General features: G+C 38.1%; 1 protein-coding gene across 1 annotated transcript; it reads left to right on the plus strand.

Annotated features, from left to right (window-relative positions):
* The first annotated feature begins 573 nt into the window (after positions 1-573).
* Positions 574-1,527, plus strand: LOC105546637 (olfactory receptor 2F1-like). Its single transcript, XM_011989915.1, has one exon. The coding sequence runs from the start codon at positions 574-576 to the stop codon at positions 1,525-1,527; it is 954 nt and encodes a 317-aa protein (XP_011845305.1).
* The last annotated feature ends 10,762 nt before the right edge of the window (positions 1,528-12,289 follow it).

Consider the following 12,289-nt stretch of genomic DNA (forward strand, 5'->3'; position numbering starts at 1 on the left):
TAGAAATCATTCTACTATAAAGACACATGCACACATATGTTTATTGCAGCACTATTCACAATAGCAAAGACTTGGAACCAACCCAAATGCCCATCAATGATTTACTGGATAAAGAAAATATGGCACATATACACCATGGAATACTATTCAGCTATTAAAAAAAAAATGAGTTCATGTTCTTTGCAGGGACATGGATAAAGCTGGAAACCATCATTCTCAGCAAACTAACACAGGAACAGAAAACCAAACACCACAAGTTCTCACTAATAAGTGGGAGTTGAACAATGAGAGCACATGGACACAGGGAAGGGAACATCACACACCAGGGCCTGTCGAGGGGTGAGGGGCTAGGAGAGGGATAGCATTAGGAGAAATAGCTAATGTAGATGATGGGTTGATGGGTGCAGCAAACCACTATGGCACGTGTATACCTATGTAACAAACTTGAATTCTGTGCATGTATCCCAGAATTTAAAGTATAATAAAAAAAGAAAAAAGTTATTATTATGGTTACTCAACAGCTTCTGTTTTTTTCTGACTCTCTCCACAGATTAATAATCCTTGAATATTTTAATGGGAACAGATAACCAGACTTGGGCAAGTGACTTTATTCTCCTCGGCCTTTCCAGTGACTGGGACGCTCAGGTCTCCCTCTTTGTCCTATTCTTGGTCATGTACATGGTGACCATGCTGGGGAACTGTCTCATTGTCCTTCTGATCAGAGTGGACAGCCGACTCCACACTCCCATGTATTTCTTTCTCACCAACCTCTCGCTTGTTGATGTCTCCTATGCCACAAGTATAGTCCCTCAGCTGCTGGCACATTTTCTTGCAGAACATAAAGCCATCTCGTTGCAGAGCTGTGCAGCCCAATTATTTTTCTCCCTGGCCTTGGGTGGGATTGAGTTTGTTCTCCTGGCAGTGATGGCCTATGACCGCTATGTGGCTGTGTGTGACCCCCTGCGATACTCAGCCATCATGCATGGAGCGCTGTGTGCTAAGTTGGCCATCACATCCTGGGTCAGTGGATCCATTAACTCTCTCATGCATACCACCATCACCTTTCAGCTGCCCATGTGCACAAACAAGTTTATTGATCATATATTCTGTGAAATTCTAGCTGTGATCAGGCTGGCTTGTGTGGACACCTCCTCCAACGAGGTCACCATCATGGTGTCTAGCATTGTTCTTCTGATGACACCCTTATGTCTGGTTCTTTTGTCTTACATCCGGATCATCTCCACCATCTTAAAGATCCAGTCCAGAGAAGGAAGGAGGAAAGCCTTCCACACGTGTGCCTCTCACCTCACAGTGGTTGCCCTGTGCTATGGCATGGCCATTTTCACTTACATCCATCCCCACTCCAGTCCCTCTGTCCTTCAGGAGAAGTTGATCTCTCTCTTTTATGCCATTTTGACACCAATGCTGAACCCCATGATTTACAGTCTAAGAAATAAAGAGGTGAAGGGGGCCTGGAAGAAACTATTATGGAAATTCTCTGGGTTAACATCAAAGCTGGCAACTTGACTCGTCAAGATGACTTAGAGAAAACAGCTTTGCCTCAGTGTTCTCCACCTAACTTAGATCTGACAGGCATAAACTACGTTGCCCGGGCAACCAGGAAGGAGATGACGTAGCATGTACTGTGGATGTTATGTAGGAGGCTGAATTGTTGAGTTGGGGAGTGAGATGTGGGGTATTTTTATGTCACAGCAGCATGATAAGTGGAGTATGGCACTGCCCCCTTAGACCTGCCACACTTGTTTAGTCTCCATTTCTTTTTCTTGATAGTAATTGGAAGAAACTGTACCATATTATTGTACTGTTGGGTTTGTTACATTGTTTGTAATCATGGACCTATTCCTAGATCTTACACTGAATAACTGGTTATTTTTCCATATTTCAGAAAGGTTATATTTTTGGTCAAATGCATTTTCACAATTGAACGTTTGCTCACAATAACATGTGATGTAAGTAGCCACATGCATTATATTTGTGATTCATGGAGAAACATCAATTAAAGATCTTGTTTCACTCTGATCACAATATAACCAAAGGTTGTTGGTACACAATGACAGTATTGGCCAAGGAAAAGCTGAGCCTCAGTAGCTGCGTGAACCACGGTGCCTGACCACTTTTCTTAGTTGAAACTCAGGCTGTCTGGATCTAGATTCTACACTCAGAACCATTCTCCCACGCTGCTTCTAAAAATGTTACTATTACGAGCAGTAGGCAAATAGAGATCTTATAGGAGAATCTTTTACTTCCAGGGCTTCCTAAACCACCTACCCTTCAGAGATCTTTTACTTTCTTTGCAAAGTGGAACAGGACGAAGTGAGAAACACCTCCACGCAGCTATGGTGCTCTACAGTTAGTGACTCTTGTTTTCCAAAGAAGACAAATATAGCAGATGAGCTTACTGTAAAGAGTTTACCATTATTTATTTTTTTGAAAAATACATTCTTTTTATTTTGAATTCTATTCCTAAAAATAAAAACCTATAACTGCAAAAATTAAAAAAAAAAAAAATTAAGAGCAAAATCAGCACATAGAGACATGGGTATCGACATTACTTTTATTATTGTTAATTTGGACAATATAACTTTGCATTTGAATAGCTTTAATTGCTAAAGTGCATTTTTGTCTGTCATCTCATTTCTTCTGTTTTGTTAATTTACTGTAAGGAGTGCCATAGCAAAGTACCATAGCGTAGGTGGCTCAAATAACAGAAAGGTATTTTCTCACTGCTCTAAAGGTTAGAAGTCTGCCATACAGGTGTTGGCAAGGTTCATTTCTTGTGAGGGCTCGCTCCTTGCCTTGTAGGTGTCATCCCTCTGTGTGTGTCTGTGTCGTAACCTCCTCCTCTTGTAAGGACACTTCTCGTGCTGGATCAGTGTCTATTCCAATAATCTCATTTTAGCTTAATTACCTCTTTAAAGACCTTATCTGCAAATACAGTCACATTCTGAGGTACTAGGGATTAGGACTTCAACACAAGTATGGGGAGGGGGACACATAATCCAGAAGGTATATTTATACTCAATAAACATTGTAGCCTTGTTTCTTTATCCTTTATGTAGTAAGATAGGGAGAGCTGGCATTATTATTCCCATTCCAAATATAAGGAAACCATTATCAGAAGATAACATGAAAGGCTACAAAACATTTAACCCGCTTGGTATTTTATGTACTTTAAAATTACTGATGCTTATTATACAACCAGAAATAGTCTTTAAAATAAATTTTTATCACACTCCAATTTACAGAGAAACAATTTGCTAAGGGCCATCACAAATACTAAATGTCAACTATTATTTAAGTACTATGTAAGTGCATAACTCTCTATGCCCATTCACTAAGTGCTAAGGGCTATCCAAGTACTCTTGCTAGAGATTAAGTGAAAGTCAAATCTGTGATAAATTTAAGAGCCATAAGCAGACACACAAGGGGAAGGAGACAGTGTGGCTTTCAACAGTCTCTTACACTTTTTTGACATTTCTTAATTTTTAAAATGAATGGACATGATCCTATAGTTCATGCATATGGAAATCAAAAAAAGGAGGCAGTCTGTGGAGTGATGACAATTTTGCTTTAAGATAAATTGTCATAAACTTATATAATGTAGATATGAAATAAGTGTAGACATCATCTGGCCTAACTTTCCATTGTCAGTAGAAGACTGAAAACGGGGCTCATATGATATCATAGGCTTCATTCCAACTAGAAAGAAACATCCCTTCCTTTAGAATAAAAGTTCCATGTCAGGACATATCTATTGCCAAGTAAAACATAGGCTTACCTATATTGCCTGACTTACTACCTCAGAACACCACATTTTGTAACACACAATCACATACTTCCACTCCAAAGAATGTAAGACAGAAACAATTCCTTGTAAAAATTCGATAGAACTTACCCATATAACTAGCTTTGTAGGAATACTTTTAATAAGTATTTCATTTCTCTAATGTTTCTGAGAATTTTTCAGGCTATTTTATATTCCATCAGCTTTTAATGAATAACATTTTACTAGGAATTTGTCTATTTTTAAGTTTTTAAATTTACTGACATAAATCTCTTCATAACTTTGGTGATTATCTTTTGAATGTCTACTGAATTAGTACTTATATCCTTTTTATAACATTATTTGTCCTTTTTCTCTTTTCTTTCTTAAATCAAATTTAATGGTGCATATTGTACACACAGTGAGATTCGCCATTTTAAGTGTATGGTTCTCCGAGTTTTTGATGAAAGTTTATGACAACCACAAACAAAATATGTAATATTTCCAAAAGTCATTTTGTGACCCTTTGTGGTAATGCCATCCTTATTTATTTCCAAGTTACTTTTGTCACAGGAATGCAAAGTACTCTTCAAAAGTGTTAAGGTATGAAAGTCCAGGAAAGACTAGAATTGCTACAGAAGGAAGGAGACTGAAGAGAAATAACATGTAAATGCTGGGATCCTGGATAGGATCTTAAATTTTTAAAAAAGACAAAGACCAAAGAAATGAATGGGAAACTGATGAAATTAAATTAAGCATTGTAATTTAGCTAATAACAAAATCATATCAGTTGCAACAATGTTAGTTTCCTGTTCTTTGATTTGTATTATAGTTACATAAGATGAGAATATTAATGGACATTTTCTGTGCTATTTTTGAAAATTTTCTGTAATGCTAAAATTACTTCAAAGTAAAACCTTTTAAAAAATAAGCTAATGTAATTCACTATATTAAGAGCATACAGATTTTTTAAAATGCTCATCTCCATAGGTGATAAAAACATTTGACAAAATCAATGTCTATTAATGATAAAAATTAAATAATTAGAAATAGAAGGGAATTTCCTAAATACAAAAAAGACATCAACAAAATTCTATTAATTAACATCATTCTTAATGGTGAAAGATTAGATGATTCTCTCCTAGATTGGGAATAATCAAGGACGCTCACTCTCAGCACGCCATTTCAATATTCTAGGTTCTAGTCACTGAAAAAAGGAAAGCAAAAGAAATGAAAGAATAAAGATCAGAAAAGAAAAAAAGTCAACCTATCTTTACTCACAGATGACATAATCATCTACATAGAAAATCTCAAAGAAGCCACAAAAAAGCCCTATCAAAACTAATAAGGAGCTGGGCGCAGTGGCTCACACCTATAATCCCAGCATTTTGGGAGGCTGAAGCAAGCAGATCACCTGAGGTCAGGAGTTCGAGACCAGCCTGGTTAACATGACAAAACCTTGTCTCTACTAAAAAAATACAAAAAATTAGCTGGGTGTGGTGGTGGGCGCCTGTAATCCCGGCTACTTGGGAGGCTGAGGCAGGAGAATCGCTTGAACCCAGCAGGTACTCCAGCTTGGGCAACAAGAGCAAAACTCCGTTTCAAAAAAAATAAAAAATTAAATTTAAAAAAAACCTAATAAGGGAATTTAACAATGGCAAAGGATACATGTCAGTAATAAATAATACATTTTATTTTTAGCAATGAGCAAGTAGGAAATAAAATTAGATCAAAGTGTCATGTAAAAGAGCATAAAATCATGAAATAATACTTAAGGGAAAGCTAAATATGTGCAAGATTATACAGTGGAAACCATTTTTAAAATGAGGAACATTAAAGAAGAACTAAACAGATATTTATGTCATGTTCAAGGATTGGGAGATTCAATATTTTATTAAGATGGCAATCTCTCCAATTTGATCTGTAAATTCATTACAATCCTGGTCAAAATCTTATCAGGAGTTTTTCAAAAATTTGACAATGTGATCTTAACATTTATATGAAAACAAAAAGCTGAGGATGGACAAAATAGTTTTGGAATGTAGAACAAACTTGACACACTCACTGATTTTAAAACTTAGTCAATACAGTCAATATACTGCAGTAGTCAATACAGTGAAATATTTCTTCAGAGGTGAACATACGGATTAATGAAATAGACAAGAGTCCAAAACTAGATGAAATTCACCAATTCAGTCCATTGATTTTTGATAAAGATGCCAAGGTAATTCAAAGGAGAAAAGATAATCTTTTCTACCATGGTGCTTGAAAAATTAGACACCCATATAAAGAAAGAAAAAGGGAAGGAAGGAAGGAAAGAGAAAGGAAGGGGGAAAGGGGAGAAAAGGAAAGAAAGGAAAGGAGGAAGGAAGGAAGCAAACAATCAAGAAAGGAAGGAAGGAAGGATTTTTTTTTTTTATATACACTACATAGGAAAACTAACTCTTAGTGGATTAGAAGATTAATGTAAAAGTAAAATCATAAAACTTCTAGAAGAAAGCATGGGAAAAAACTTAGCAATCTGGGGTTAGGCAACGATAAATTGGACTTCTTTAACTTATAAACTATACATTTGATAACATTTAAAAACTCAAACCATTTAATAGCAAAAAAACCACAATTTTAAAAATGGGCAAAGAACTTTGATTGTCTTTGTTTTACTGTTTTGTTTTATTAATTCGGCTTTAATCTTTACTATTTTTTTCATTGATTTATGACCTTAATTTTGCTTACGATGCTTTTGTTTGCTGGCTCTGCATTTTTGTAGCACTTGTATAACTAAATAGGTCTTTATTTCTCTTTCATTTTTGAAATATATATTCTCTGGGCATAGAATTCTAGGTTGGCACTTTTTTCATCTTTCAGTTCTTCTGTAAGTCTTATCTGTGTTCCTCTGTATGCAATGTGCCTTTTTTCCTTGTGGCTCCTTTCGTAATTTTTGCTTCATTACTTATTTTCAACATTTTAGGAATATAGCACTTTGTTATGTTTTTATTTTTTTATTTTTTTATGCCACAGTTTTGTTGAGCTACTTAAATGTGCAGGTTCACTGTTATTATCATATTTGAAATTGTGGGGCTTTTAATTGTTGATTATGTTTCCCTCACACCTCATCCCTCCCTTTTCCCTCTAGGACTCACAACTTATTGAAGCACATTCAACTTTTTCACTCTTTTATAACTGTCTGTTTCATTTTGGATAGTTTCTATTGCTATATCAGCAAATTCTCCTATCTTTTCTTTTGCAGTGTCGAATCTGCTGTTACTTCTATCCACTGCCTTTTTTTTTTTTTTTAACCTTAGATATTGTGTTTTTCATCACCTAGTAGTTTGAATTGGGTGTGTTAATGATGGCAGCAGCAGCCTGTCTGGAGCGGCCACGGCCATGACGCCGGCTGCAGTGGCTGCAGTGATGGACATGCGGCTGGGGCTGCAGCTCCGTGGAGTTCGCGGGAGCCAGGAACAGGCAGAAGCCCCACCCCCTTCCAAGTTGGAGGGGCAGCAACCCCACCCTCAGGAGTGCAGCTGCAGCCACCCAGCGGCGGCAGCGGACCTGGGCATCTCCGCACTCTCGGGGGCCCAGGAAGCCCCCATTCCCCCACAGGATAGAGAGTGCCTGCTCCCACTGCCTGGACTCTCCGCGTTCTCAGTGACTGGTACCCTTTCCAATTTTGGAGCAAAGCTGTAGCTGAGCCCCGGCTCTGTCACGACCCGGCCAGGTGTGCGTGTCCTCAGGGCAGCGCTGACACACCAGTCCCCTGCCACCTTGGCCTAACATGCATGGGAGGAAGGCCAAGAGGGGGCTAAGGGTGGCTCAGCGTGGGCCTGCAGGCATCCCTCAGCATGAACAGCCTGGGTGCCATGGGCACCATGGACAGCAGTTTCATGGCAGCAGGAGGCGGACTGGCTCCTGGGCGGAAAAGGATGGGTCCCCAGTGAAACCTCATCTTCAGGCCAGGGACAGCCTGAAACCTGGGGTCCAAGCTGCCAGTTCTGCAGACCGGAATGGAACTTAGGGTGCTTTTCTCATACCACCCCATGGCTGCCCATGGACCAATCAGCATGCACTTCCTTCCCTCTGAAGCTCATAAAACCCCCCGGCCTCAGCCAAACTTGAGTAAATGTAGGGATAACCTGCCTGTGGAGAAAAGCTACCCATTGTGGATCTCCTCTCAGCTGAGAACTGAGCAGATGTCGGGGACTACCTGCCTGCAGGGAAGAGCTACCCACTGTGGGACAACTTGCCTGTGGAGAGGAGCTACCCACTGTGAGTCTCCTCTGAGCTGTTCTGTTGCTCAGTCAAGCACCTCTTTGCCTGGCTCACGCTCCACTTGTCCGCATACTTCATTCTTCCTCGACACAGGATGAGAACTTGGGACCTGCCGAATGGCAGGACTGGAGGAGCTGTAACACAAACAGGGCTAAAACACATCCTTTTCTCACCATGTTGTGAGCAATGAGAACGAGGGAAGAGAGGCGAAAAGAGCTGTGGCCCTTCACGGATCCCAGACCTAGGAGCTCCCCGAGCCAGGGCTGTAACACCCTCTTGGGGGCTCCATGGTTCCTGGTGTCTCCCAGTTTCCAGGTGCCACCGTGTTGCCCAGTGCCAGCTGTGGAAGCTGCTTGCAGTACACCTGCTCCAGCTGCAGCCTGACAGAGAACTGGCACCAATGTCAGCATCTGCGGCTGCCCACCCTGCCATAGCTGACTTGCCTGGGTGTGCATAGAGGCCAGACCCAAGCTTGCTCACTCACACACACCTCACTGCTCTATGCCTGGCTCACCCTTGGCAGGCATGAGATCCAGGCCGGTAGTGAAAACTGAACTCAGCCTGCCAGTCTGAGCGGGTGGACCAAGACCAGCGAGCCTGAGCAAAACTTGGGCAAAGGTGCCACCGGCCACAGCTGGCAAAGTGACACCCCAAGGATCCTGTAACATTAATATCTTGGGTTTTTTTCTCCTCATTATGTGTAGGCTTTCCTGTACCAACTTAAATGTGAAATTTATTTATAATGGATATTTTAATGTACTTGTCTTCTAATTATATCATCTGTTATTTCTGTATATGTTTTTATTGATTGATTTTTCTCTTTATTGTGGCTTGTTTCGGTTCCCTCTCCTTATGTTGTGTCCTGGGAACTTTTTTTCTGCTACTTTGCATGCCTGGACTTCCTTTTATTGGATTGTAAGTATTGTGAGTTTCATGTTTTTTGGTGCCGAGTACTTTTGTTTTCCTTTAAATATTTTTCTCTTTTCTCTGGGAAGCACTTAAACTGCTTGGAATTAGTTTACGTATCGAGTCTTGCTTTTAAGGGGTGTTAGGTTGGGTCCAGCCAAGTGTTAAGTGTAAGGTCAATTTGCACTGCTCCTGAGGCTATGCCTTTCTAAGGATTCTACTCAATGTCTTGTGTGTTTGAGGTCTTTCCATCCTCACTGGAGAGCACATGAACTATTCCGAGCCTTGTGTTAACTTTAAAGATTAGTCTTTTTACTTCGGTCTGATGGTTATTTCCTTGGCCTAGGAAGGTTCCTCATATTTATGCAAAGATCAGGTCAGCAAAAGATTGAAGGATAACCATCTTCAGATATTGAAAGTTTTCCCTCATTTTAGCTCTCCTCTTTGTCACTCTTCTCCAAACTATAAATTTTGTCTTCTCAACTCAGGATGACCATGGGCTCCATTTGAGTTCCCTCTCTTTGTGCTGTGGCCTGGTAACTCTCTCCGGGAAATAAGCAAGGGTACTTATGACTCACCTCATTTATTTTCCTTCTCTGGGATAGTACTGTTTTGCCCTGCCTTTTGTCCAATGTCTGAAAACCTTTGCTTCATATATTCTGGTCAGTTTTCCAGTTCTGTAGGTCGATGAATACCATCCCAGCTATTCTATCATGGCCAGAAGGTGAATTCACAATCGCTTCTGATATTGTTTTATTTAATGCAAAGATCGTGCTTAATTGTTTTAATAATTATAATAATTTATCTGTAGATTTTTTTAGGTTATTTATATAGAAAATTATATAATCTGAAAATAAAATAACAATATTACTTTTTTCTCCCCAATCCTGATATTATTATATTTTTTCCCTGTGTTCTTCTACTGGTTAGGACTATCAGTATAATGTTAAAAAAGATGGGTTGATATAGGTTGGCTCTGTGTCTCCACCCAAATCTCATGTTAAATCATAATCACCAGTGTTGTAGGGGGAATCTCGTGGCAGGTGACTGGATCATGAGGGCAAATTTTCTCCGTGCTGTTCTCATGATAGTGAGTGAGTTCTCATAAGATCTGACTGTCTAAAAGTATGTAGCACTTCCCCCTTCACTCTCTGTATCCTACTACCATAGGAATGTGTGCTTACTTCCCCTTCATCCTTCCACCGTGATTGTAAGTTTCCTAAGGCCTCACTAGCAATGCCTCTTGTACAGCCTGTGGAACCGTTAGCCAATTAAACCTCTTTTATTTATAAATTACCCAGTGTCAGATAGATCTTTATGGCAGTGTAAGAACAAACTAATATATAGGGGTATGACATTTTTATTTTGTTTCTAAGCTTATCTACTTTATGTGCATTTCATCAGTAGTAAGGTCTATATTTTTTAAAATCATGAATATATATTAATTTTAAAATATCTTTCTGTGTCTATTAATATGATCATATGGCTTTTATTCTTTTACTAATAATGTGGCAAATAATCGAGTATTTTCTAATAGTAAACTTTTTTGTCTTGAGTTAAACCAAGTTTGTATGATGCATTAAATATTTTTATACATGAATGTATGGGGGTTGCTATATATTTTTTAAAGTTTTCTATCCATTTTCCCCATTCAGAGTGAATTTTTCTTCCTTTCACATTCCCTATCTAGTTTTGGGATCATGGTTATGATAATCTTACACAATTAGGTATGCCATAATCCCTCATTTTTTTCTTTTGAAAATCTTGTGCAAATTCGAAAGCATGTGTTCTTTCAATATTTGATAGAACTCCAAAATAGATCTGTGAAATACATTGCTACATTGTTGCAATCAAATCTTTTTAATAGATCAGCATTCCTTCTCAAAGAGAAGATGGGGTAAATTTTATTTATTTTCCTAGCACATGTAATTTTTTTTCGAAGTGGTTCTGATGTAATAGCAATGGATTTTTCAAGGTCCTAGCTGTTTATCAACTTGTTCCACACTGGACTAGAGAAGCTCAGAAGAGCGACATATTTTAAAAGTTCTCTCCATATATATTTGAAGATAATTTTAAAATGATGTTTGCTTTCTTTTATAGTATTAAGAATTTTCTTCTTAAAGGAGGAAATAATTGTATTCTTTCTGTTACTTGCTAAATTAAATGGTGTTTTCCAAGGATGAGACTACCCCTTATTTGTATTTTTTTCCCCATATTTAATTGATAAATAAAAATTGTATATATTCAAGAAGTATGACATGATTTGGTATATTTATACATTACATAATGATTACCACATGAAATTAATTAACACACCCATCACCACCATGCTGTACCTTAGATACCCAGAACTTGTTCATCTGATAATGGAACGTTTTACCAGCATCTCCCTATTTCTCCATATCCTATCCCCTAGAAACTATGGTTCTATTCTCTACTTCTATGAGTTTAACTTTTTAAGATTCCACATATAAGTGAGATCTTACATTTTGCCTAGATTTTTGCACTTACCATAATGTCCTCCAGGTTTATCTACATTGTAACAAATGACAGGATTTCCTTTTTTATGGCTGAATAATATTCCTATATATAATATATATTCCAATATAAAATATCATCATCCAACATATACTGGAGTGATATAACCAGTTCACATTCCCACAAATATACAAAGATTTCCTTTTCTCCACACAAATTCCCACACACATTCCTACAAATATACAAAGACTTCCTTCTCTCCACACCTTCACCAACACTTATTATCTGTTATCTTTTTAATAATAGTCATCCAAACAGGTGTAAGGTAATATCTTATTGTGTTTTTTGATTTGCATTTCTCTGATGATTGGTGTCACTGAACACCTTTTCATATACTTGTTTGTCATTTTTATGTCTTCGCTGGAAAAAGAGCTATTCAAGTTATTTGCCAGTTTTTGAATTGGGTTATTTGTGGAGTTTTTTTGCTATTAAGATGTCTACATTTTTTATATGTTTTGGATACAAACTTCTTATCAGATAGATGGTTTGCAACTCTTTTCTCCCATTCCATAGGTGGCTTTTTCATCCTGTTGATTGTTCCATCTGCCCTGTGAAAACATTTAGTTTGAAGAAATCCCACTTCCGTATGTTTCCTTTTGTTGCCTGTGTTTTGGTATCATAATCTATTTGGATTATTTGTTGTCCTCCTTGCATCAAATGATTTTAAACTATTTTCTAGTGAAACTTAAAATCTATTGCCCAGACTAATCAAAATAGAGGGGATAGAGAGAACTGGAAGAAAAAAACAATGTCAGCAAAAGAAAAAGACACATTATCACAGTTTCTATATAA

The sequence above is a fragment of the Mandrillus leucophaeus genome, unplaced genomic scaffold, assembly GCF_000951045.1.
Source record: "Mandrillus leucophaeus isolate KB7577 unplaced genomic scaffold, Mleu.le_1.0 Scaffold365, whole genome shotgun sequence".
Taxonomy (NCBI): Eukaryota; Metazoa; Chordata; class Mammalia; order Primates; family Cercopithecidae; genus Mandrillus; species Mandrillus leucophaeus.